Here is a 26,134-nt window from a genome sequence, read left to right as displayed (position 1 = left end):
TTTGAGACCTGTGCCTTGTTGGGACCAGTATATCAGTCAGTTCATCCGCTCTACCAATGTGAATTACTGGGGTAGACTTGGCTGTGATGTGAAACCCCTGTTCTCTCGGATGAAGTGAATCTTAGGCTCGCAGCGTTGCCTGTTGTGCATCTGAGGTTAAATTCACTGCTTTAAAAAAAAAAGAGAGAATGCAATTATATAGCGCCTTTCATGACCTCAGGATGTCCCACAGTGCTTCACAGCCAATAAAGTGTAGTCACTGTTGTAATGTAGGAAACGCAGCAGACAGTTTGTGCACAGCAAGCTCCCACAAACAGCAGTGAGATAATGACCAGCTAATTACATCGTGATGTTGATTGAGTGATAAATATTGGCCAGGATACTGGCGAAAATGTCCCATTCTTCTTTGAAGTAGTGCTATGGGATCCTTTACATCCACCTGTGAAGGCAGATGGGACCTCGGTTTAATGTCTCATCTGAAAGACGGCACCTTTGACTGTGCAGCACTCCCTCTGTAATGTACTGGAGTGTCAGCCTAGATTATCTGTTCAAAGTCTGGAGAGAGACTTAAACCCATGAACTTTCGACCTTGAGGTGAGAGTTCTACCACTGACCCAAGACTGACACCTGTGCTGTGGAGTTGCGCACAGGGAACGTGGATTGGCAAATTGACGGTATATCATTGCAGCCCTCTCTGTGACCTATGCTTTCTTCAATCCTGCGCCCCCAGAAGGGACCAGTGTTCAGTGAAGTTACCCTACAGTGTAATCCCACGAGAGACTGCACTGACCCATCATTCCCATTGTTGGAATTGTGTAGCGAGTTACAACCCCCCCATTGGCTAAAATGCACTGCAAAAATATGATTTATTACTTTCTGGACTTGTCGGATCTAGACCAGTATTTTGCCAAATACTCTGCGGATTAAAGCATCCTTTAAATGTCAAAAGCTTCTGCAACTGCTGATCATTATAAATCATTTTGTCTTGTCCAAGGAATTTGAAATAAGCGACTATGAATTAAGAGTAGACGGCATTGCACTGCACGATTGGGGATTTCCCCGTCCTTGCCCCTCCCTCCATTGGGGTGCAATTACCCGATCACTAAAGTGGAGGGTGGACGAAAGTGTCTTCTCCTGTTAGCAGAAATACTGAGTGACATCGCTGTTACCCTTACTTAGCAATCTCACGAGAGTAGCTAGTATTCTGCCTCCAATTTATTATTTAATAGAAAATACAATTTGTTTCAAGTGGTTTTTTTTAAATGTAAAATCAAATGCCAGGTTGACTGGAGGAGCTAACAAAATATGTTCTTCCTAATATCATTGCAGAGGTGACTGGATCCAAGTTGGCCTCTGTTATCCCAAGGGAACAGTTTTTAAAGTCATGTCTGACATAAACCAACGATCAAGTGGCAGAGTACACAGTGTGAAACGCTACAAAGCAGCACCATCTTTCAACATCCTGCAGAAAAACCCAGACAAGAGTCTGTACTACTTCGACAGCGATTCAGGGTAGGTCTCCATGTTATTTGTACCTTGTGACTCTCAATGGGGTTAATTTTAACTCTTGGGGGATGTAAAATGGGTGATGTTGGATCAGCCGCTTATCATGCATCTCACCTGACTTTCCCTATAATTAAATACGTGTTGTAATGGACGGCGAATTCAATATCGCCCATTTCACACCATCGCCCAGAGTTAACATTACCCCAATGTATCTGTTAGTGGTTTGACTGCATGGATATCTTCTCCAATTGAAGATCTGTACATAACCTACATCAGGAATGGGCTTGGGGAGTCAGGTAACCCTTGCTCATTCAAGCACAAAAGGAAAACACTGCAGATGCTGGAAATCTGAAATAAAAACAGAAAATGCTGGAAATACTTAGCAGGTCAGCCAGCACCTGTGGAGAGAGAAACCGAGTCAACGTTTCAGGTCGATTCAACACAAAATTAGCCCTTGCTCATTGTTAGTTTTCTTGTCTTAATCCCTCAGTGCTGCGGACTTCTTTTTTTCATGTGGGTTGCGGAGGGCTCCAACTAGCTTACTCCTCCGCAGTTAGCGTTTCCTAGTTTGGACGTAAGTTTCACATCAAGGGTTGATGCGATGGGGTGGATTTTGCTGGTCCTGCGCGAGGATCCCTTTCCAGTTGTGCGCCCCTCGCTGCCCGATTTCCCTGTGTCCAGGCCATCGGTACAACCAGTGCAGGATCAGGAAAATCTCCCTCCACAATCCAGCCTCGTCAGCCCACAGAATCTGGGCTTGTCATAGGCTGCAAGAGTGACGACCTTTCATTGAAAAGTTGCTCCGAGTAGGGAAGCAGCGGAAGAATGTTAATGCTTAAAATAGAGATTAAAAGTAAAATAAAAAGCATGGAGACAAGGATCAAAAAACACAAATAGGTGAACAAATGTGGAGCTCAATTTTTTTTTTTTTTAATCCATATCTCCCCATGGTGCTGGAATTTCCTTGGAGCTGCTCATGTTGGCAGAAGTGCGACAGAAGCCCTTGTGCGTAAACAGGTTTTCCGTCACATTTCCAGCAAGGCTACGGCAGCGGAGTGGGAGCAGCTCTGAGGAAATTAACGGACCATGGTGTTACTTATAAACACACTTTTTAAAATGCCTTTCTCCCTATAACTCCCCTCTTTGCTCCTTGTACATTCTAATTCTTTGTGTCCTCCTTTTTTCCTCTTTTTTTTCTTTCTCTGTCTCTCTCTTTTTGCTTTCTCTGTCTCCCTCTCTCTCTCGTCGCCCTGTGTCTCTCTCTTTCTTCGTGTCTCTCTCTCCGTGTGTGTCTCTCTCTCTTTCTCTCACTCCCTCTCTCTCTTACTCTGTCTCTGTCTGTCTGTGTATATGACGCACACACGTTTTTCATTGTGATGTTTTTTGAGGATGTAACTAGCAGGGTAGATAAAGGGGAACCAGTGGATGTAGTATATTTGGATTTCCAAAAGGCATTTGATAAGGTGCCACACAAAAGCTTATTACATAAGATATGGGCTCATGGGTTTGGGGGTAATATAGTAGCATGGATAGAGGATTGGTTAACAGACAGAAAACAGAGAGTAGGGATAAACGGATTTTTTTCAGGTCGGCAGGCTGTAACTAGTGGGGTGCCGCAAGGATCAGTGTTGGGGCCTCAGCTATTTACAATCTATATTAATGACTTAGATGACTGGACCGAATGTAATGTATCCAAGTTTGCTGATGATACAAAGCTAGGTGGGACAGTAAGCTGTGAGGAGAACACAGTCTGCAAAGGGATATAGATAGACTGAGTGAGTGGGCAGTAAGGTGGCAGATGGAGTATAATGTAGGGAAATGTGAGGTTATTCACTTTGGTAGGAAGAATAGAAAAACAGAATATTTTTTAAATGGTGAGAAACTTTCAAATGTTGGTGTTCAGAGAGATTTGGGTGTCCTTGTGCAAGAAATACAGAAAGCTAGCATGCAGGTACAGCAAGCAATAAGGAAGGCAAATGGCATGTTGGCCTTTATTGCAAAGGGGTTGGAGTATAAGAGTAAGGAAGTCTTGCTCCAATTGTACAGGGCCTTGGTGAGACCACACCTGGAGTACTGGGCACAGTTCTGGTCTCCTTATCTAAGGAAGGATATACTTGCCTTGGAGGTGGTACAACGAAGGTTCACTAGATTGATTCCTGGGATGAGAGGGCTGTCCTATGAGGAGAGATTGTGTGGAATGGGCTGATACTCTCTGGAGTTTAGAAGAATGAGAGGTGATCTCATTGAAACATACAAGATTCTGAAGGGGATTGACAGGGTAGATGCTGAGAGGTTGTTTCCCCTGGCTGGAGTGTCTAGAACTAGGGGGCATAGTCTCAGGATAAGGGGTCGGCCATTTAAGACCGAGATGAGGAGGAATTTCTTTACTCAGAGGGTTGTGAATCTTTGGAATTCTCTGCCCCAGAGGGCTGTGAATGCTGAGTCTTGGAGTATATTCAAGGCTGAGATCGATAGATTTTTGGACTCATGGGGAATCAAGGGATATGGAGATCGGGCGGGAAAGTGGAGTTGAGGTCGATGATCAGCCATGATCTTATTGAATGGCGGAGCAGGCTCGAGGGGCCCTATGGCGGAGCAGGCTCGAGGGGCCGTATGGCCGACTCCTGCTCCTATTTCTTATGTTCATATCCCTCTGTTTTGGGCCAAATCTTTTTCTAACTCCTTTACTCTAAGTCTCTCCTTTCATCTGTCTCTCTGTTCTGTGTCTTTAAAACTCTCTCTGATTCTCACTCATGTTCGGCAGTTCCTAGCTCATCTTTTTAAAGCCCAGGGATATACAGCAAGATGGTGGCGAATGTGTGATGGGGCACAGGTGAGTTCAAGAAGCCTGCGTGCGAGCATCTGGCGCGAGAAAGTCAGGGGCTGGGAAGAAAGTGAGGGGATAGGAGCCAGGAGGAAGCAAGTGCATTTTGCGGTTGGCTTGAGGGAGACAGTGTCTGGAATTGAGGGTGAGCTGGGACTTGGGAGAGCTGGTGCCTTGGGGCAGTGAGGGAAGAGGTAAATGGGATCTAGGAACTGCCCACAGAAGCTGGGCTGTGAGGCCTGTCAGCATTCGTGGCGGAGGGAGTTTGGATCCATAAGTACTCGGAGTGTGGCTGGATTTTGGGGCATAGCAGGGACTGCCAGCAGTTGGGACCATTTGGTCAGGGGGCCGGAGTTCTGAGAACCCAAGAGTCTGAGACCTGGGCTGTGGGAGAAAAGGCGAGACCGTGATCCAGGAGCTGGTGCCTGGGAGGCGGGAGTGTGGGTGGGAGAAAGGGGCTGAAGCCTCAAGTGGCAGGAGCTCGACGTGGGAGCTGGGACACAGAGATTGGCTGCGGCTGATGAGTCAGAAACAGTGGGAGGCCCTGAGGTATGTGGAGAAACATCTGACGGGGGGATCAGACAGCACTGTGGGGAAGAGTGATACCCCTGAGTGATTTCAGGAGTAAGCAGCGAGTCATTCATACACCAAGGCACACAAACATCAGGAGTCTCGGGGAGAAATCAGCCCAACCGCAGGGTTGGACTTCCTGCAAGCTGGAGGCCTCTGACAGGGGAAGCCCTTTACCCCTCATTTGCATATGCAAGGAGTCGATGCCTGCTTTAGGCTGCTGCCAGGGAGATCTGAAAAATGGCTCAACCCAATATTGGGTCTGACAGCTTTCAGACATCCATTGGCACGGGGCATTGGTCTCTGAAATTGTGCCCATTTTACACCTGTAAAAACGGGTCCAACGAGGTCCAATTGCTGCCTCCCGTCTGTCACTTAGTGTGTTTCACAGTCTGTAGTTTGCTGAGTTTGTGCCAATAATGATTTATTCCACGGCTCGCTTCAATTTTCTTGGTTCCTATTAGGATTCTTTTTATTATCCTTCAAGCAAAACATGTTCGGAAAGGTCACAGTTACTGCTCCAAACACGGCTGTGAGCGGGTGAAGATCTTGGCGCACATCATCAACTGGGGAACCAGCGACTGCTGGCAGAGGGGCTACTCCATGAGACACAGCAGCGTGCCGGCCCATCTCCTAACTCTCACTGGGCGAGTAACTACTCCTTGCAGTCAGTGTGGAGCCCCGCAGGTACGCTGTCCACATTGAGTGTCCACTTATCATGAAACACAGTGTGGGCGGGGGGAGAGTGTGTCTTTCCTGGCCCTGTGCCTGGGGCACTGGAGCTCAGGAAGGATATATTGGCCTTGGAGGGGGTGCAGTGCAGATTGTGCAGCATGATACCGGGGCTTAAAGGGTTAAATTATGAGGACAGGTTGCTTAAACGTGCCTGGTGTCCCCTTGAGTTTAGAATGTCGAAGGGTGATCTAACCCTCACTAAAATGACAAAGGGATTTAATAGGATAGATAGAGAGAAACACTTTCCTCTGGTGGGGGAATCCAGAACAAGGGGATACAATCTTCGAGCCGGGTCTTGCAGGAGTGAAATCGGGAAGCACCTCGTCACACAAAGGGTGGTGGAAATCTGGAACTCTCCCCCAAAAGACTGTGGATGCTAGGGGTCAATTGAAGTGTTCAAGACTGAGATCAGAAGATTATTTTGGGTTAAGGGATATGGAGCAATGGCAGGTAAATGGAGCTGAGATACAGATCAGCCATGATCGGATTGAATTGCGGAACAGGCTGGATGACCTTCCCCCTGTTCTTGTGTTTCTACGAATACAGGGAAATTGGACAGGGTGGAGTGTAAAGCCGTAATGGACCCTGCCTGATTTTCCTTCCTTTAATTTAAATGGAGAGGAAGGTGGGGTGGGCTCCTTTATGGGTGTATGGCCCTCTGCACACAACTTTCCTGTAATCGCTGCGCCCAGTCACAGGGCCAGGAAAGTTCACCTTCGAGTGAACACACTCTCCATCGTGTGAGTTGTGAAGGATTATGCACCTTCTTATTTTGCTTTTTAAATATTACCAATACACCATTAGTTGTTCAGAGAACCTTTATTGACTGTACCTTAGTTCTCATGTACAGTAATTATCAGTAAGTGATCTAATGCCCCCTATTCCAAGGATAAGGGGTAGGCCATTTAGGACAGAGACGAGGAGGAATTTCTTCACCCAGAGAGTGGTGAACCTGTGGAATTCTCTACCACAGAAGGCAGTTGAGGCCAATTCATTAAATATATTCAAGAAGGAGTTGGATATATTTCTTAAGGCTAAAGGGATCAAGGGATATGGGGAGAAGGCAGGGACAGGGTACTGAATTTGGATGATCAGCCATGATCGCATTGAATGGCGGAGCAGGCTCGAGGGGCCGAATGGCCTACTCCTGCTCCTATCTTCTATGTTTCTATAAGAGTGAAATGCCTTTAGGTTAAAGAGGATTATTGGAATACAATGGTGATATTCAAAACAAGATCACAAAATTTTTAGAGGCAACATGAGTGTAAATTCGACAATCACTCACTCCCAGAGGGGACTGACGCTCAGAGCAGATCCGAGATACAGTCCGATACTGTTTCCTGGATTCTCTGACTCCGGCTCCCATTGGACATGGCTCCACACCAGGAGTCCAGGAGATTGGTGAATTTATCTTACTTGTTTATAACGTAGGTTCACTTGATTTTCCTTAATGTTGGCTTCACCAACAACCCTGAGGTGCTTTTGATGTTCCAAGTATTGCATAACTGCAAAATAATGACCTTTCTGCAAATGCGCTTTAACTGTATTAAATCCCAATGTAAAACTGAACTTGCCATTGTGTGGCTCAGCCTGAAGACTTGGACTCGCTGTTCTAGCTTCTACTGATAGGAATGTTTGACGGATTGTAACATGATGTCACTGTAGCTGTAGTTTGACATGATGAGAATATTTTTCTCTAACCAGTCTTTGGATCACGAAGCTTTTGATAAATGCTGGCACTTAACAGCGCTGTGTTCAAATATGATAGTAAAATATTGTGGCAGCTGTTGTACATGTTTTATTTAAAATATTTGGCCGGAGCAACTGGTCAGAAATAGAACAAATTCCTTTGAATATGCTAAACCAACTTAATTTTGTAAATCTGTCTCTATTCCGATCCACATAGATACATAGAAGATAGGAGCAGGAGTAGGCCATTCGGCCCCTCGAGCCTGCTCCGCCATTCAATGCGATCACGGCTGATCATCCAAATTCAGTACCCTGTCCCTGCCTTCTCCCTATATCCCTTGATCCCTTTAGCCTTAAGAAATATATCCAACTCCTTCTTGAATATATTTAATTAATTGGCCTCTACTGCCTTCTGTGGCAGAGAATTCCACAGGTTCACCACTCTCTGGGTGAAGAAATTCCTCCTCATCTCTGTCCTAAATGTCTTACCTCTTATCCTTAGACTGTGACCCCTGGTTCTCGACTCCCCCGCCATCGTGAACATCCTTCCTGCATCTAGTCTGTCTAGTCCTGTTAGAATTTTATAAGTTTCAATGAGATCCCCTCTCATTCTTCTAAACTCCAGCGAGTACAAGCCCAATCGACCCAATCTCTCCTCATACGTCATTCCTGCCATCCCAGGTATCAGCCTGGTGAATCTTCGCTGCACTCCCTCCATGGCAAGAACATCCTTCCTCAGATAAGGCGACCAAAACTGCACACAATGCTCAAGCTGTGGTCTCACCAAGGCCCTGTATTTACCTTCCTTCCTGTGTCACGATTTTTGAGTTGCACCTTTTTTACCTCAACATTTTATAATTAAGAAACTTCTGTCAATATTTCAGTGTCGCACTTTGTCGGTGAACCAATCAAGTCACCAATGTTTCATGAAAAAAAATTGTCTGCTGTAATTGTTGCAGCAGCTGAAATATCTATTGCCAAAATAAGGTTTTACATTTTTTTTTAAAAACCCACACACCTGGAGCACTGTGTACAATTTTGGTCTCCTTGCCTAAGGAAGGATATACTTGCCATAGAGGGAGTGCAACAAAGGTTCACGAGATTGATTCCTGGGATGGCAGGACTGTCGTATGAGAAGAGATTGAGTAAACTAGGCCTGTATTCACTTGAATTCAGAAGAATGAGAGGGGATCTCATTGAAGCATACAAAATTATTACAGGGCTTGATAAGATGGATGCTGGGAGAATGTTTCCCTTGGCTGGGGGGTCTAGAACCAAGGGCCACAGCCTCAGGATAAAGGGTAGGCCATTCAGGACTGATGAGAAGAAATTTCTTCACAGAGGGTGGTGAATCTTTGAAATTCTCTGCCACAGAGGGCTGTGGAGGCTCAGTTATTGGGTATATTCAAGACAGAAGTTGATAGATTTCTGACTAATAAAGGCATCGAGGGATATGGCGATAGGGCCGGTGAATGGAGTTGAGGCAGAAGATCAGCCATGATCTTATTGAATGGCGGAGCAGGCTCGAAGGGCCGAATGGCCTACTCCTGCTCCTATTTCTTATGTTCTTATTTCACATTAATGTGATCAAATTTACCCATTGCACCTTAAAGTTTCTACTTCAGGACCTCAGCCTCTCTCAATAACCTTGGCTTTGACTGGATATTTCCCCCCAGAACAGTTGAAAGAGTTTAGAACCACATCTTTACATTCTGAGCATCTACAATTTGTAGAATTTCCTGGTATGCATGAGTAACTTTCTGACTTAAGTTAAGAATATGTCCCCTCATCCGGCGAGGATTTATGAGCTTTGTCTTTTTTCCAAAAGACTTTGAAAGAAACTGGAGATTAAATTCTCAAAGCTGCTTTTCAGGCAAGTCTCACATTTAAAGTATTAACAACTGCTCCTCTTATGAGCTGCTCATTTAAACGTGTCTGCCATACGTGGAACGTTCTTTGTTCCAGTCCTACCCAGGTGCCCTCCCTCACTTCTTTCCGATACATTGATGACTGTATCGGTGCTGTTCCTGCTCTTGCCCCGAACTGGAAAATCTTATCAACTTTGCTTCAAATTTCCACCCCTACCTCACCTTCACATGGTCCATTTTTCAACTCTTCCCTTCCCTTCCTCGACTTCTGTGTCTCCATTTCTGGGGATAAACTGTCAACCAATATCTACTATAAGCCCACTGACTCTCACAGATACCTTGATTACACTTCCTCCCACCTGCTTCCTGTAAAGACTCTATTCCATTCTCCCAGTTTCTCTGTCTCTGTTGCATCTGTTCTGACCTTTCACACATTCCGATAAGGCTTCCTTTTTCCTCAACCGAGGATTCCTCTCCATTGTGGTTGACAGGGCCCTCGACCGTGTCCGTCCCATTTCCCGCGCTTCTGCTCTCACCCCTTCCCCTTCCTCCCAGAACCACGATAGAGTTCCCCTTGTCCTCACCTTCCACCCCACCAGCCTTCACATTCAACGGATCATCCTCCGCCATTTCCGGCACCTCCAGCACGATGCCACCACCAAACACGTCTTCCCCTCCCCACTCCTTTCAGCATTCCGATGGGAGTCTTCCCTCCCCGACACGCTGGTCCACTCTTCCATCACCTGCAACACCTGCTGCCCTTTCCACGGCACCTTCCCGTGCAAGCGCAGGAGAAGCAACACCTGCCCTTTCACCTCCTCCCTTCCCACCGTCCAGGGCCCCAAACACTCCTTCCAGGTGAAACAGCGATTTACTTGTACTCCTTTCAATTTAGTGTAGTGTATTCGCTGCTCACAATTCCAGTTTCCTCTACACTGGGGAGACCAAACACAGATTGGGTGATCACTTTGCTGAATGCCTCCGTTCAGTCTGCAAGCGTGACCCTGAGCTTCCGGTCGCCTGTCACTTTAAATTCTTTACTCCACTCCCACTCTGACCGCTCGGTCCGATGCTTCCTACAGTGTTCCACATTGTTGCTGTAATACATCAATCTTCCTGTTTATTTCAATGTTGGTGATTCGGACGTCCTAGCCGAATCTCCCAGCTAGGTGGTGCTGTGGCACGAACCTTTACTTACGGTCATTGGCCGGAGAGGATCAGATGACCTTGTCCTCCTAGTTCCGTTGCATGAGATGGCTCAAGTCCAGCAGTGGCTCACTGTTGGTAATTTTTCTCCAACTCTCTCCTTCTCTCTTCGATTTCTTTATTCTGAAGGCTCATGGTCTTTTTCAAAGCCTGCTTTCTTCTTTTTTTTTTCCGAAGGCCTTATTTTGCTGTTTATTTTTTGTTTCCTGGTTCTTTTTATTTTCAAAGTCCAGTTCCCAGTCTGTAACTGTCTTTTTATTTTATTTCCATTTCTGATCCCACTCCTTTTTGAAGCCCTGTTCCCAGCTTGTTGAGCTGCTTTTTAAACCCCATTTACATGCTATGTTTTTCTGTTTCCCAGTCTTTTTCTTCTAAGTGCTTTTTCTTGTCTGCTGATATTTCCCCTGTAGGCCTGTTCCCCGTTTAATTTTTTTTGTGCGGAACTTCTTTCTTATTTCAAACCACTTGTTTCTTCACATCAAGATCTCCGTGTCCCACTCTGCCAGCTTCTAGAACATAAGAAATAGGAGCAGGAGCAGGCCCTTCAAGCCTGCTCCGCCATTCAATGAGATCATGGCTGATCTTCTACCTCAACTGCATTCACTGGCCCTATCGTCGTATCCCTTGAGGCCCTTACAAGTCTGAAATCTATCGACTTCTGTTTTGAATATACCCAATGACTGAGCCTCCACAGCCCTCTGGGGTAGAGAATTCCAAAGATTTACCACCCTCTGTGAAGAAATTTCTTCTCATCTCAGTCCTGAATGGCCTACCCTTTATCCTGAGGCTGTGGCCCCTGGTTCTAGATTCCCCAGCCAAGGGAAACATTGAAGCATACAAAAGCATAATTTTGTATGCTTCAATGAGATCCCCTCTTACTCTTCTGAATTCAAGAGAATACAGGCCTAGTTTACTCAATCTCTTCTCATACGACAGTCGCACCATCCCAGGAATCAATCTCGTGAACTTTCGTTGCACTCCCTCTGTGGCAAGTATATCCTTCCTTAGGTAAGGAGACCAAAATTGTACACAGTACTCCAGGTGTGGTCTCACCAAGGCCTTATATAATTGGAATAAGACTTCTTTACTCCTGTACTCAAATCCTCTTGTAATGAAAGCCAGCATACCATTTGCCTTCCGAATGGCTTGCTGCACCTGCACATTCACTTTCAGTGACTATGTACAAGAACACCCAGGTCCCTTTGAGCATCTGCATTCTCCAATCTTTCACCATTTAGGAAATACTCTGCCTTTCTGTTTTTTCTACCAAAGTGGATAACTTCACATTTATCCACATTATATTCCATCTGCCATGTTCTCGCCCACTCACTGAGCCTGTTGAGATCCCCTTGAAGCCTCTTCACATCCTCTTCACAACTGACACTGCCACCTAGCTTTGTATCATCAGCAAATTTGGAAATGTTACATTTAGTCCCCTCATCCAAATCATTGATATAGATTGTGAATAGCTGGGGCCCAAGCACCGATCCTTGCGGTACCCCACTAGTCACAGCCTGCCATCCTGAAAAAGACCCGTTTATCCCTACTCTTTGTTTTCTGTCTGTTAACCAATTCTCAATCCATGCTAGTATATTACTCTCAATTCCATGAGCCCTAATTTTGTTCACCAACCTCTTGTGTGGGATCTTATTGAAGGCCTTCTGAAAATCCAGATACACCACATCTACCGGTTATCCTTTGTCTACTCCACTAGTTACATCCTCAAAGAACTCTAATCTCCTCTCTCCTCTAACCCCCTCAGCACCCCATTACGTCCTCCACCCATCTACCAGCTCCCCACTACCCTTCCCCTTCACTGCTATTCCTCACTTACCAACTATCTGCCAAAAAATCCTCAATATTTTTCTTACTGGTACTCGCAATTCCTACAACTCCTCGCTTCCTCCAAACCGCCATCTAAACCTGCACTCCACCCAAATCCTTACAAACCACATCCTCCCACCTATAGTAACAAACGCCCAACCAGATCCACCTCCGCGTAAAAGACCTTGGGGCAAAAATTGGCTGGCGCCCCCTTTGGTGCACTAACTTCACCGGGACGCTATTTTTAGCGCCCCGAAAAAGTTAGTGCCCCCGCGCCTGAAATTCAATGGTAGCGCCCCAAGCAGGAGGCGGGGCGCTACTGCAAGGGCTCCCCCTCCCTCTTGGGGCACTCCAGCCCAATATCGTGGCGCTATGTGCCGCAGCGCCACCTGCACTGGCACGTCTCACTGCGGTACTGCAGGCATCCCTCCCCTTATTAAAGGGGAGGAGCCTTGCGCAGCGCGAACCGGGGCCCAGCTGGGCCACCAGGGAGCGGGGTGTCGGCAAAAGAACCCGGCACTCCTTTGGCTTACTGTAGGCAGTGTGACAGGAGATTCCTTAGTGTGCTGAGAAAGGGAGAAATTCTGCGTTAAGTGTGTGTTACCTACTTTTTATCTGTGAAAGGTGTCAGAAATCAGAGGCCTATTTATTTCCCAGTTTGTTTTCTAGTTACAAGTGAATACACTAAATGTTCTTTATGATATCAAGCATTGCATGGTTTTAAATAAATTTCTGTTGTATCCCAGGTTGCTATCACGAGTGATCCACACAGAACGTACATCAGAGTCCAGATACAGTCACAGAGTAGAAGAGACATACAAAATGGACATAAATTCGCTTTCATTAAGGTAATGGTAGTAAGTTGGTTAATTTTGAATTTTACTTTCTCTTCAAATTAGAGCTTTAAAGGTATATCCAAAAAGGACAAAAGAATTACCTGTCTGGAATTTCATTTAACTATCTTGTCAAAATATTTTGATACACAATTAAACCCATCAATATGAGTAAAGAACTACTTTTTAACCTGAATTGATCTCGTATTGTGGAAACGGCTTATTAGCAACCAAACGATGTTCAACAGATCTCGGGCTCAACAACAATTTGCATTTTATGATGATGGGGAAGTCAGTTGCGGGTATGGTAGTCTCGTGGTTAGGGTTCTGGATTAGCAACCCAGCGCTGGTGAGTTTGAATCCATCATGGCGAGCTGAGGAACTGAAGTTAACAAATCTGGTAATTGGTGGGGTGATTCGAGAGTAGGGGACCTGCCACCCAGCCTGGCTTACTCGTGACTCCAGCCCCACTCTGCGTTATTGACTCTTAATGCCCTCAAGGCAACTAGGAATGGGCAGTAAATACTACTAGGCACTTGGTCTAAGCGTTAAACAAAGCTTTAATCAACTGTTTTACAACATGGAGGTCTAGTTGTGTCCTTCACTAGTTCCTGTTAAGAATGTCCTGTGCAAGCTAGGCCCGTGCCCGAGTATTTATACTCTCCCTGGACAGCGCCACCCATAGGCCACTCAGTATTATTTCATAAGTCTTTCTTTCATGAATGACTGATTCATGTCAACTACAGGAAACTTTCGTTTAACCGGAGGTTAAATGTCCGGAAAGCTCTATCCACCGGCAAAATTCAGAAGTCGGTTCAGATAAGTTTTTTTTACTTCTCGTTGCTTTTTTTCTCCAGTCGTGGCTCTGCAAGGTCTAGCTGAAGCTGTTGCTTAGCTACAGAGACGCTTGCAAGCTACGCCGACTGTTTTGAAGCTGCAACAGGGTTTCTTGCTTCACACGGAGCTCAGAAGCTCCGTATGTTTTAACATTAGCGCTGGTTTCTCCGGCAGTTTTGATGGAACGGCAACAGCTCGGTCCCGTCAGTGCCGGATACCAGAGAGTTTCCTGTACCTTGCTAGCATTGTCCACGTCTCAAGAACAAATAAGGCAAAAGTTTGAACTAACACTATTTCAAGTGTGCAAATTAATAACAGATCTGAGCTTTGAGATTCTGCAGGGATCTTTTGAACAGTTGGGGATCTGCTGCAGAAATTCCAGGCACTGATTATATGAACACAAACCTGGATTTTTGAGTGTGAAGATTTAGTTAGCAATTACAAATGCTAGTATTGATCATTTATTGATTCTATTCTCTTGCCTTGCATTTTTGTCCTTGGATGAGATGTTAAACCGAGGCCCCGTCTGCTCTCTCAGGTGGACTAAAGGATCCCACGGCACTATTTCGAAGAAGAGCTGGGGAGTTTTTCCTGGTGTCCTGGCCAATATTTATCCCTCAACCAACGTCACTAAAATCAATTTATCTGGCCATTTACTTCATTTGAGGGAGCTTGCTGTGCGCAAATTGGCAGTCGTGTTTTCCCACATTACAACAGTGACTACACTTCAAAAGTACTTCAAGCACTTTGGAGCATCCTGATATTGGGAAAGGCGCTATAGAAATGCAAGTCTTTCTTTCTATATTACAACTGTGACTTAATTTCAGGCAGTTGTTGCGATATTAAGTGATTTATGAGTGCTACAACAATGCATGGTATGGCACTGTGGTTTCCACTGAGCATATGCAAAAAGATCCTGATTAGTTCCCGATGATCTGCTTCCTCCTCCTGCTTGGTTGAGTTGTGTGTGGAGAATCTTCTCCTGAAGTTCCTGGGTGCACTGATGGGATGGTCCAGCTAAATTCAGGATGTGTTTGGAAAGATGGAAGCTGCATCCAAGAATTCTGATGGCAGGTTTCCCAGCGCAGCCTGAATGTTTTCATTTCCCACTAACAGCCCACCGCCGATCACCACCGAGCAGCTGGACTCCTCAGACCTGCCGGAGAGGTTCTTTAAACGACTCATTACAGATGCTCAGAGTTTGATAAAAAGGTTATACAGTATGTCAGTTGTCTGCAATGTTAAGGTTAAGGTGATTTCATTGAAACATGCAAAATTCTTACAGGGCTTGACAGAGTAGATGCAGGGAGGATGTTTCCCTTGGCTGGGGAGTCTAGAACCAGGGGTCACAGTCTCAGAATAAGGGGCCGGCCATTTAGGACTGAGATGAGGAGAAATTTCTTCACTCAGAGGCTGGTGAATCTTTGGAATTCTCTACCCCAGAGGGCTGTGGAGGCTCAGTCGTTGAGTATATTCAAGACAGAGATCGATGGATTTTTGAATATTAAGGGAATCAAGGGATATGGGGATAGTTCAGGAAAGTGGAGATGAGGTAGAAGACCAGCCATGATCTTATTGAATGGCGGAGCAGGCTCGAAGGGCCAAATGGCCGACTCCTGCTCCTATTTCTAATGTTAGGAGGGGGAATTCTGATTGATCGTAAATAGAGGGGGAACCAGTGCAGGCTTGGGCGGGGGTGGATGGGTGGGGTGGCAGGGCAGGTTACAAGTGAAGTGGTGGGGACGGTGCTGGAGGAAGGGAGAGGAACAGATGGAAAGTATAAGAGAAGCATATAGGAAAAGTGTTACTGCTGCTAGTATCCAGCATTTGTCTGTTCTAATAGAACCCTTGTGCTATGGGGCAAGTATAGGAACAGGAGGAGGCCATTCAGCCCCTCGAGCACGGTCTGTCATTCAATCAGATCATGGCTGATCTGTACCTCAACCCCATTGATCCGTCTTTGCTCCATGTCCCTTGATACCCTCACCCAACAAAAATCTGTCGATCTCAGCCTTGAAAATTTCGATTACAACCCCAGCACCCGCAGCCTTTTGGGGGAAGAAGTTCCAGATTTCCACTACCCTTTGTGGGGAAAAAGTGGTTCTTGATTTTACTCCTAAATGGCCGAGCTCTAATTTTAAGATTGTGCCCCCTTGTTCTGGATTGCCCCATGAGAGGGAATAGGTTCTCTGTATCTACTCTTGAATCCTTTCATCATTTTAAATACCTCATTAAATCACGCCCTCGGCCTTCTGGACTCGGGAATACAAGCCAAGCTTATGCAACCTGTCCTCCTCGTTTAACCCTCTGGGCCCAGTGTCATTCTGGTGGATGGCGATTCATTATTACCTGAAGATCGGAGGAAATTATGGTAGCTTGTCAAGGACCAAATGGGAGGACCAAGCATAAATCTGTAATAGAAGGGACAATGTTTAAAACTGATAAATGACCAGTTTCCACGCCAGCCAACCAGATCAATTCAGCCTCAGTAAAGCCAGAGAAATGGTCAAGGTGGCCAACACCGCCCAACCCTGTGACCTCTGCCACCAAGGAGCAGGTTCCAGTTGCAGAATTATTAAAAGGCACTCGTCTGGTGATTCCCTACATCAGAACCCTCGAACATTCTGGCACATAAATGCTTCATCTACACCTTGAGATTCTAGCATATAATTTCTCGCATACTAAATCCCTGATTGTCAGAAGGTGCCTCCGCATGACTTCCAGTATCGGCAGGGACTGAGGCAGATCGAAGATTCCTCGTGGAGACGAACTCGTATGTGGCGGACATTCTACAAAGCATTCTGGTGACCGCAATAGGATAGAAGAGGGAACAAGTTTCAAGAAGCTGAGATCTGTAAGCTGACCATGGATTGAGTACACCGGGACCTTTGGAAAAATCAAGGCTAGATAGCAGGCTGGTACTGTACTGGGCCATGGCAGGAAGCGGAGGGTTTTAGTTGGAGCACTACTAAAAGGTACTTGGCTGGTGATTCCTACATCACTGCCCTTTAAAATGCTGGAGGGTGTATGCACACGAGGCCAAGGATTCTAAGAATGCAAAGAGCAAGATATAGTTGGAGCAAGTATCTTGAAGAAATCAACAGGAGCAGAGAGCGCAAAGGAGAGGAAAAGTCCATCCACGATTCCTTCTGTTCTGCCAAAGCATCCAAGGCACAATGTCGGTACTGACCTGTTCAAATTCAGATGAGGTACAAGTGACCTGACCGTAGACTACTTGTCATGATAGAAATCTTTCAGTTAATATTTCCACCAGTGGTGATGTGTCTAAAGTCCATATTTGGAAAACAGTGACAGGATTGGACAAAGTCAACATGGATTTACAAAAGGTAAATCATGCTTGACTAATCTACTGGAATTTTTTGAGGATGTAACTGGTAAAATAGATAAGGAAGAACCAGTGGATGTGGTGTATTTGGACTTTCAGAAGGCTTTCGATAAGGTCCCGCATAAGAGATTAGCGTGCAAAGTTAAAGCACATGGGATTGGGGGCAAGGTACTGACTTGGATAGAGAACTGGTTGGCAGACCGGAAGCAGAGTTGGAATAAATGGGTCTTTTTCCGAGTGGCAGGCAATGACTAGTGGGGTACTGCAGGGATCGGTGCTAGGACCCCAGCTATTCACTATATATAAATGATCTAGACGAGGGAACTAGATGTAATATCTCCAAGTTTGCAGGCGACACAAAGCTGGGTGGGAGTGTGTGCTGTGAGGAGGATGCAGAGCAACTCCAGTATGATTTGGACAGGTTGGGTGATTGGGCAGATGCATGGCAAATGCAGTATAATGTGGATAAATGCGAGGTAATCCACTTCGGTGGCAAAAACAGGAAGACAGAGTATTATCTGAACGGCAGTAGATTGGGAAAAGGGAAAGTGCAGCGAGACCTGGGTGTCCTTGTGCACCAGTCACTGAAGGTAAGCATGCAGGTGCAGCAGGCGGTTAAGAAGGCAAATGGTATGTTGGCCTTCATAGTGAGAGGGTTTGAGTACAGGAACAAGGATGTCTTGCTGCAGTTGTACAGGGCCTTGGTGAGACCGCACCTTGAGTATTGTGTGCAGTTTTGGTCGCCTTATCTGAGGAAGGATGTTCTTGCCATGGAGGGAGTGTAGCGAAGATTCACCAGGCTGATACCTGGGATGGCAGGAATGACGTATGAGGAGAGATTGGGTCGATTAGGCTTATATTCGCTAGAGTTTAGAAGAATGAGAGGGGATCTCATTGAAACTTATAAAATTCTAACAGGACTAGACAGACTAGATGCAGGAAGGATGTTCCCGATGGCAGGGGAGTCCAGAACCAGGGGTCACAGTCTAAGGATAAGGGGTAAGCCATTTAGGACAGAGATGAGGAGGAATTTCTTCACCCAGAAAGTGGTGAACCTGTGGAATTCTCTACCACAGAAGGCAGTTGAGGCCAATTCATTAAATATATTCAAGAAGGAGTTAAATATATTTCTTAAGGCTAAAGGGATCAAGGGATATGGGGAGAAAGCAGGGACAGGGTACTGAATTTGGATGATCAGCCATGATCTCATTAAATGGTGGAACAGGCTCGAGGGGCCGAATGGCCTACTCCTGCTCCTATCTTCTATGTTTCTATGTTTGCCAACCATGGGAAAGCTGAGCAAATGGTGTCAAAAAATGAACCACTATTCCTGGCGGATGAACTTAGCAAGTGAGTATGGTTTTACTGTCCTTAAATATCCAGTAATGGTGGAGCAAAGAGAGGGATGAAAACTATAAAGGATCCATTGCAGAAATCAAAAGAACCATGAGGGAGTGAGGGGGAGGCAGTGTAACTCCGTGTGGGACTAGTCATGATGAGAATACACCAGGCTGGGAGACGGGCGGAAACTGTAAGGGAAGCCCCTCCGAATAAAGAGTGAGGGCCTTGGGTTACTATTAGATGTTAGATATGGAATACTAATACAACACCCATATCGTTAACTGTTGCATTTAAATAAGAGACCACTCGGCTCCAGACCTCATTACTGCCTTGGTCCAAACATGGACAAAGGAGCTGAATTCCAGAGGTGAGGTGAGAGTGACTGCCCTTGACATCAAGGCAGCATTTGACCGAGTGTGGCATCAAGCAGCCCTAGTAAAATTGAAGTCAATGGGAATTGGGGGGGAAACTCTCCACTGGCTGGAGTCATACCTAGCACAAAGGAAGCTGGTTGGTGGTCAATCATCACAGCCCCAGGACATCGCTGCAGGAGTTCCTCAGGGCAGTGTCCTAGGCCCAACCATCTTCAGCTTCTTCATCAATGACCTCCCCCCCCCCCCCCCCCCCCCCCCCCAATCATAAGGTCAAAAATGGGGATGTTTGCTGATGACTGCACAGTGTTCAGTGCCATTCACAACTCCTCAGATAATGAAGCAGTCCATGCCCGCATGCAACAAGATCTTGACGACATTCAGGCTTGAGCTGATAAGTGGCAGGTAACATTCGCGCCACACAAGTGCCAGGCAATGACTATCTCCAACAAGCGAGAATCTAACCACCGCCTTTTGACATTCAACGGCATTACCATCGCCGAATCCCCCACCATCAACATCCTGGGGGTCACCATTGACCAGAAACTTAACTGGACCAGCCACATAAATACTGTGGCAAAAAGAGCAGGTCAGAAGCTAGGTATTCTGCGGCAAGTGTCTCACCTCCTGACTCCCTAAAGCCTTTCCACCATCTACAAGGCACAAGTAAGGAATGTGATGGAATACTCTCCACTTGCCTGGATGAGTGCAGCTCCGACACCACTCAAGAAGCTCGACACCATCCAGGACAAAGCAGGCTGCTTGATTGGCACCCCATCCACCACCTTAAACATTCAGTCCCTCCACTACCGGCGTACCATGTCTGCAGTGTATACCATTTACAAGATGCACTGCAGGAACTAGCCAAGGCTTCTTCGGCAGCACCTTCCAAACCCGCGACCTCTACCACCTAGAAGGACCAGGGCAGCAGGCGCATGGGAACACCACCACCTGCAAGTTCCCCTCCAAGTCACACACCATCCTGACTTGGAAATATATCGCCGATCCTTCATCGTCGCTGGGTCAAAATCCTGGAACTCCCTCCCTAACAGCACTGTGGGAGTACCTTCACCACACGGACTGCAGCGGTTCAAGAAGGCGGCTCACCACCACCTTCTCAAGGGCAACTAGGGATGGGCAACAAATGCTGGCCTTGCCAGCAACGCCCGGATCCCATGAATGAATTAAAAAAGAGGACACCAGCATCATGCCAGGAGTGGGAGTGAGCTTAGTGCTGGGTTTTAATCGTAGGAGCCCTATCAATTGTTTATCTACACTGCAGGATAGAAGGTGATTACTGAGAATGCAATGCATCACCAGTGTGTTGTATCGTGGAAGGGCAGAATGAACGCTGGAGTCTGTATTCCTCCAGATTCGGAAGTACTGATCATAGCAGTGCCGACAGGGGGAGGGAGAGGCTGCCCAGCCAGATGCTTCTCCGTAGAGAGAGAGAGCGAGCGTTGCTCAGGCCACATGCTCACAAGCTGCCTCGTAGTCAGTGGCCGTTGCTGCCAAGTCCAGCATTTATTACCCATCCCTATGATACAACTGAGTGGCTTGCTAGGCTACTTCAGGGGGCAGTTAAGAGTCAACCACACTGGAATCACACATGGGCCCGAGCTGGTAATGACGGCAGGTTTCCTTCCGTAAAGGACAATAGTGAACCAGTTGGGTCTTAACAACAGTCTGACAGATTCATGGTCACTTTTACTGATAGCAGCTTTTTATTTTATTTTTAATAAACTGAAGTCAAATTCTCAAGCTGCCATGGTGCATTAGCAAAAACAGGTTACTCACCGATTCAGAGACAGTGGGGGGGTAATGTTAACTCGTGGCGATAGTGTAAACCGGGCGACATTGGATTGGCTGCCTGTTCGACCATGCTCAATTTTCATTTACATTGAAGTCAATGGTGTACAACAGGCAGCCAAATCTAATATTGCCCAGTTTACATTATCCCAGTGTGTGGTGCAGACAAACCAATACAAGGGAGAAGGGAAAATGAAACCCAGTGCAACATAGACTTTCCCCTCATTTCAATTTAAAATAGTTTTGTGAGCATTAATATTGTTGATACAGAAGGGACCATTTTAACAGCCTGCCCTGCCAGGAGAGTCTCACTTGCCAACAGTGCAATTCTGAAACGTGGGCACATGCTGATAATTTAATTGGAAAATCATGGGCAGTGCATGCCCAAATTTCTGATTTGTCTTGTGGGCGTGGTTCCTGGCAAACAGCAGAGTCCTCAACCGATCCTGTGCATGTGTAAAGTGAGGCCACATTGGATCTATGGCTTGGGGGAATAAAAGATCTAATATAATCATTATTTCAGCTTTATCTTTGACTACTTGTATCTGTACGTGGCAATCTCCAGTGCTGGGAAAATGACTGCTTTCAGAGCATAAGTTGATTGCCCCTCCCAGAGGCAGGTTCTGCGATTCCACAGACCCAGGGAGGGAGGCAGCACGGGTTGTACAATGTACCCTCCCGATCTTTACAGAAGAAGCTAGGTACGCTCCAGGCAACGCAGGACTCTTTTACGTTGTCTTTACCATACAGTGCTGAGGGACCGGGGGATGGCCTGAGGGACCGGGGGATGGCCTGAGGGACCGGGGACGGCCCGAGGAACCGGGGGAGGCCCGAGGGACCGGGGGCAGCCCGGGGGACGGCCTGAGGGACCGGGGGTGGCCTGAGGGACCAAGACGGGGCCACCTGAGGCACTGGAACCGTCAGGCGATGTGGTTGTCCACTTGCCCCTCTAGAGGTAGCCATGCCACAGCAGTCACTGCTGCCAAGCTCCATCTATATCTGGCCATGAGCGAGCTGAGTGCTTGCCAACGTCTCCAAACCTTTTTCAGCAATCAGCAGAAGTATGGTGGGCCAGAAATGAAGTTATATTTCGTGTCTTTCAGACAGTTGTGATTCACAATAAGAATGAGTTTGATTCCACAGCTCAGAGAGCCCCAGCTAATTACAGAAGTTTGTTTTTATTCGCAGACACGCTGTAATATAATAGCATCATTAGTTTTCCAGAATTGAAGTACCGATGAACCAGCTGTGTGCTAAATGACCCATTTTATGATTTGGAATTTTATTACAGCATAAGACCTCACCAGCCAAAAAAACAGATCTGCAGATCACCATCTTAACCCTGACACAATCCCTGCATTTTCTTTCTTTGACTAACACGTGTGAGGATCTTTCTGTGGGATGCGTTTCCGTTTTGTTATGATATCCGTGATATGTTTCAGGAGAATGAGACCAAATGTCAGAGCCAGGCTTGTTTCCCTGGTCTACCCCACAGGGCCTTGGATCCTCCGTCGTTGAGTATATTCAAGACAGAGGTCGATAGATTGTCAGAGACGAAGGGATATGGGGATAGAGCGGGAAGGTGGAGTTGAGGTAGAAGATCAGCCATGATCTTGTTGAATGGCGGAGCAGGCTTGAGGGGCCAAATGGCCTAATCCTGCTCCTATTTCTTATGTTCTTTCAGTTCCACTCAGGGGAGGAAGTGGGGAGACATTTGAGGGATAAAGGACCGTGAGAAGGTGTATGGGAGGATGGAAGATGAGCGAGGGAAGGATAGCATGGGGTCTTCTACCTTGGGAGAGGTAGTGAGGAGGCATGCCGGAGGGGCATATACACGTTGTTTTGACTTTCTTGTTTTTGCCTCTATTTTCCCTCCTTTTACCTGACACTGGCTGCCACTGATGCATTTCTGTACTAATATCTGGTATACTGGTACTTACTGTATTTGGGTGAAGCTGATAGGAGTGGGAATGGCATTCTGAGGTCACGGCTGAAGAAAATAAACATCGTCAGAGCTATAAACAGATAATATATATATATTTATTTATTATTCATTCTCAGAATGTGGGCAAGGCTAGTATTTCTTGTCCATTCCTAGTTGCCATGAGAAGGTGTGGTGGGCCTTCTGTTTGATACGACTGAGTGACTCGCGAGGCCATTTCAGAGGGCAGTTAAGAGTCAACCACATTGGTGTGGGACTGGAGTCACATATAGGCCAGACCGGGTAAGGACGGCAAGTTTCCTTCCCTAAAGGACATTCGTGAACCAGATGGGTTTAAACAACAATCCGACAGCTTCGTGGTCACTTTTACTGACACCAGCTTTTTATTTCCAGATTTATTTAAGAACTGAATTCAAATTCTCAAACTGCGATGGTGGGACTTGAACTCACGTTCTTCTGGATCGCTAGTCTGGTAACCTAACCACTACGCCATCGTAACAATCGTCGCAGCATAGTAACCGATGGAAACTTCTGTTTTGATAATTAATTGTTTTTCAACCGATTGGGAGTTAGGTTGGCCAAACTGACCCAATCAAGTTGAGCTTTCCAAACATGTCGGAAATGGTCATTCTTTTTTTCTGTTCCATTGGAGAATTTATTTGGGGATTTTATTAAAATTATGTCACACTTTAAGAATTTGCTTCCTTCCAGTTGAAATGAAGTGTTGCCATTCTGTTCCTGCAGGTGAATGATGAGGTTTTCCTGTTTGAGAAGCCGGGGTTATTTTTTGTCACGGTAGATGCGTGCTCTGGAGACATTTTGAGCAGGCAACATTTTGACACCGTCCATGCTCTGCAAGCGGCTGATTCCATTGCTAATTACATCCAGGCAACCATTCGAGAAAGGTAGACAGATGGACAATTAACTATTTTCCATAAAATGCCAACTGCCGTTGTGAAAACAGCTGCGATGCTTGGGATAGATTGAAAAATCATTGTCTTCCAAAGCAAGGCCTGAGAATAGCTGCATAGCAAGACCATAATCCTTTATAGCCCACACAATTACAGACTTTGTGTAGGAGCCACTTGAAGATATAGGGAGACTGTTGAAGCTTCTGTGCACAGGAAAGGAACCAAAATGGGGCATGACTTATTGGCTGGTCATAGGGTTCAAGGCCATCTGCTGGGGCCAGGGATGGTGAGCAGAGCAGGAAGACCATAAGAGAGAGAAGAAAAAATAAGTACCTTTTTTTTTTAGAAAAATACGCTCAACAACCTTTCTTTTACGTGCCAAAAAAGTTAGTTAAACTGGTGTTGTAAACAAAACATTTGGCTTCATGTAGGTTGCAGAAATAGAGGGTATAATTATGCTAAATGTTGGAAACCTCTAAATTATAAAACTACATTTTGTGCAGATTATAGGGTCTAAAAGTTCCCTCTTTTTCCTTGGCTGTGAATTATAGTCGAGGACAACCAAAGGAGAAATGGAATATTTTTCTGTTTAACTTCCAGGGCTGTACTAGAGCTTCATTGGATTGGTTAAGGCATGACTCCACTGTAATGGCTGACTATTATATGTCCTCCATAATGTAGCTTTAATCTGATCCCGAGTGTCAGAGGACTGAATTATGAGGAGAGGCTAGAAAACCTAGGCCTCTTCAACCTTGAAAACAGGCAAATGAGACAGAACACTGTAGAGGTATATAAGATACTATGGGGAACAGCAAAGGTTAACACTGAGCTCTATTTCCAGTCAAACTGTGGCTGTAGGACTAATCAGTACAAACTGGTATACGGCAAGTTCAGGACTGTTGTCACTGAGCACTCTTCACACAGTGTGATCAATATCTGGAATGGAGGCCAATCACTCCGGAATCATTTGATATTGTGATGGGGAGGGGGTAATTGAAAATTTCAATGGAGGGTTGATCTAGATGAGCCAAATGTCCGTCCTCGCCTCTATCTATCTTTGTTAATCCCAGGCTCATAACACCTCTACTTTATTTAGCTTTCACTGTACCCTTCCTATAAGAGTGCAGCCTAACCAACATCTTGCACAAATTTATTATCACCTTCTGTCTTTTATATTTCATGTCCCGAGATATAAAACCCAGAATCCATTTCCCTTTTCAACCTGATCTTTCACTTTTCTAACCCAATTCCCAGATTTTCCATCCTTCCCATTTTCTCGAAGCTTCCCACTGCCTCACATTTTCACACATCCTTTGTCCTTTCATTTCTTTAATGCTTCCTACTATTACGTGACTGAGATGATCGGCTAAATTATCCAGAAATCCCTCCACTGATATTTCCTCTCCGTTTATTTGGCTCTTTTCTTCCTCCTCCTCTCTTTCTTTTTTACCAGATTCTATTGATACGCACATTCAGCTCTTACTTTTCAGTTCTGAAGAAGGATGCAAATCCAAAACAGCGACTGTCTGATCTTCAAATGCTGATTAATTTGCTGTGTTTCAAATTTTTCCTGTCTGTGTTAAAGACCTATATATCTGCATCTGTAAATTTTGCTCCTCCTTTACTCTGTTCAGAGTCTAGCCATTAAAGGTACACTTCCTTTCACTGTTCTTTTTCCTAAAATATACTACTTCACATTTCTCTGCACTGAACTGCATCTGCCGCCTATCTGCCCACTCCCCTAGCCCGCTTATGTCCTCTTGCATTCTTTCTCATTGTTTGCCATGCCTCCTTAACTTGGTATCAACAGCAAACTTCAATACCATTCCTCTTGTGCCTATGTCCAAATCATTTATATAAATGGAAAACAAGAGGTCCCTGGGGCACACTACTAGCCACGTGTTGCCAATCTGAAAAACACCCAGTTACTCCGGGCCTGAACCATCTCTCTATCCACGTGGCTTCATTCTCTTTAATGCCATGTGCCTTAATATTTGTAACCAGTCTTTTTTGTGGCATGATATCAAAACCTGAGCTGATAATCCAAATATACAATGTTGTCCATCCTGTTCCGTTGGAGTGTATACACACGCAAATAATTTGGAGAAAATTTATCATTTAGGAAAAATCACCAAAGTTTGTTTTTTGGAAAAAGCATCATAAGAATGTCTTGTAAATGGTTTAACGATAAACTATTCGCATCTCTGTCAGTGTTTTTATTTTTTGTTTCTGTTTCCTTCCTTTGCAGGTCAATTACTCTTGTCTGTACAAGAGATGATTCTGGCTGGCCACTAACCTTTGTGTCTTCAGCTTTTCTGAGGCTAGGTGCTGCAAAGCCAATCAAATTTTACATGGAAGGTGATGTGTTAGTTTGTGCTAGTTCTCCATTAATATCTTCAAATTACCAATATAGGTTGGAAATGTTCGTCACTGACTAATTACAATGTATAGAGAATACATCATCACCAAAGAGTGATCAATATCTGAAACCGTCTTCACGTAGGGTAATGGAGTTAAAAACT

General features: G+C 45.6%; 2 protein-coding genes across 5 annotated transcripts in view; both read left to right on the top strand.

Moving 5' to 3' along the window:
• cemip (cell migration inducing hyaluronidase 1) overlaps positions 1–26,134 on the top strand; it is a 247,262-nt gene that overhangs the window by 84,593 nt on the left and 136,535 nt on the right. The window lies entirely within an intron of this gene.
• LOC147100145 (cell surface hyaluronidase CEMIP2-like) overlaps positions 1–26,134 on the top strand; it is a 114,732-nt gene that overhangs the window by 83,037 nt on the left and 5,561 nt on the right. For all 4 annotated transcript variants that reach the window (XM_085968880.1, XM_085968881.1, XM_085968879.1 and 1 more), the window contains 5 exons: positions 1,330–1,512; positions 5,365–5,587; positions 12,969–13,070; positions 23,446–23,606; positions 25,861–25,970. In XM_085968880.1, the coding sequence (XP_085825006.1) occupies positions 1,330–1,512; positions 5,365–5,587; positions 12,969–13,070; positions 23,446–23,606; positions 25,861–25,970 (779 nt within the window). The remainder of the gene's footprint in view (positions 1–1,329; positions 1,513–5,364; positions 5,588–12,968; positions 13,071–23,445; positions 23,607–25,860; positions 25,971–26,134) is intronic.

The sequence above is a fragment of the Somniosus microcephalus genome, chromosome 27 (assembly GCF_052327205.1).
Source record: "Somniosus microcephalus isolate GS21.2 chromosome 27, FLI_Smic_1.0, whole genome shotgun sequence".
Taxonomy (NCBI): Eukaryota; Metazoa; Chordata; class Chondrichthyes; order Squaliformes; family Somniosidae; genus Somniosus; species Somniosus microcephalus.
Note: the sequence above shows the minus strand (reverse complement) of the source record. Positions and strands in the feature narration are given on the sequence as shown.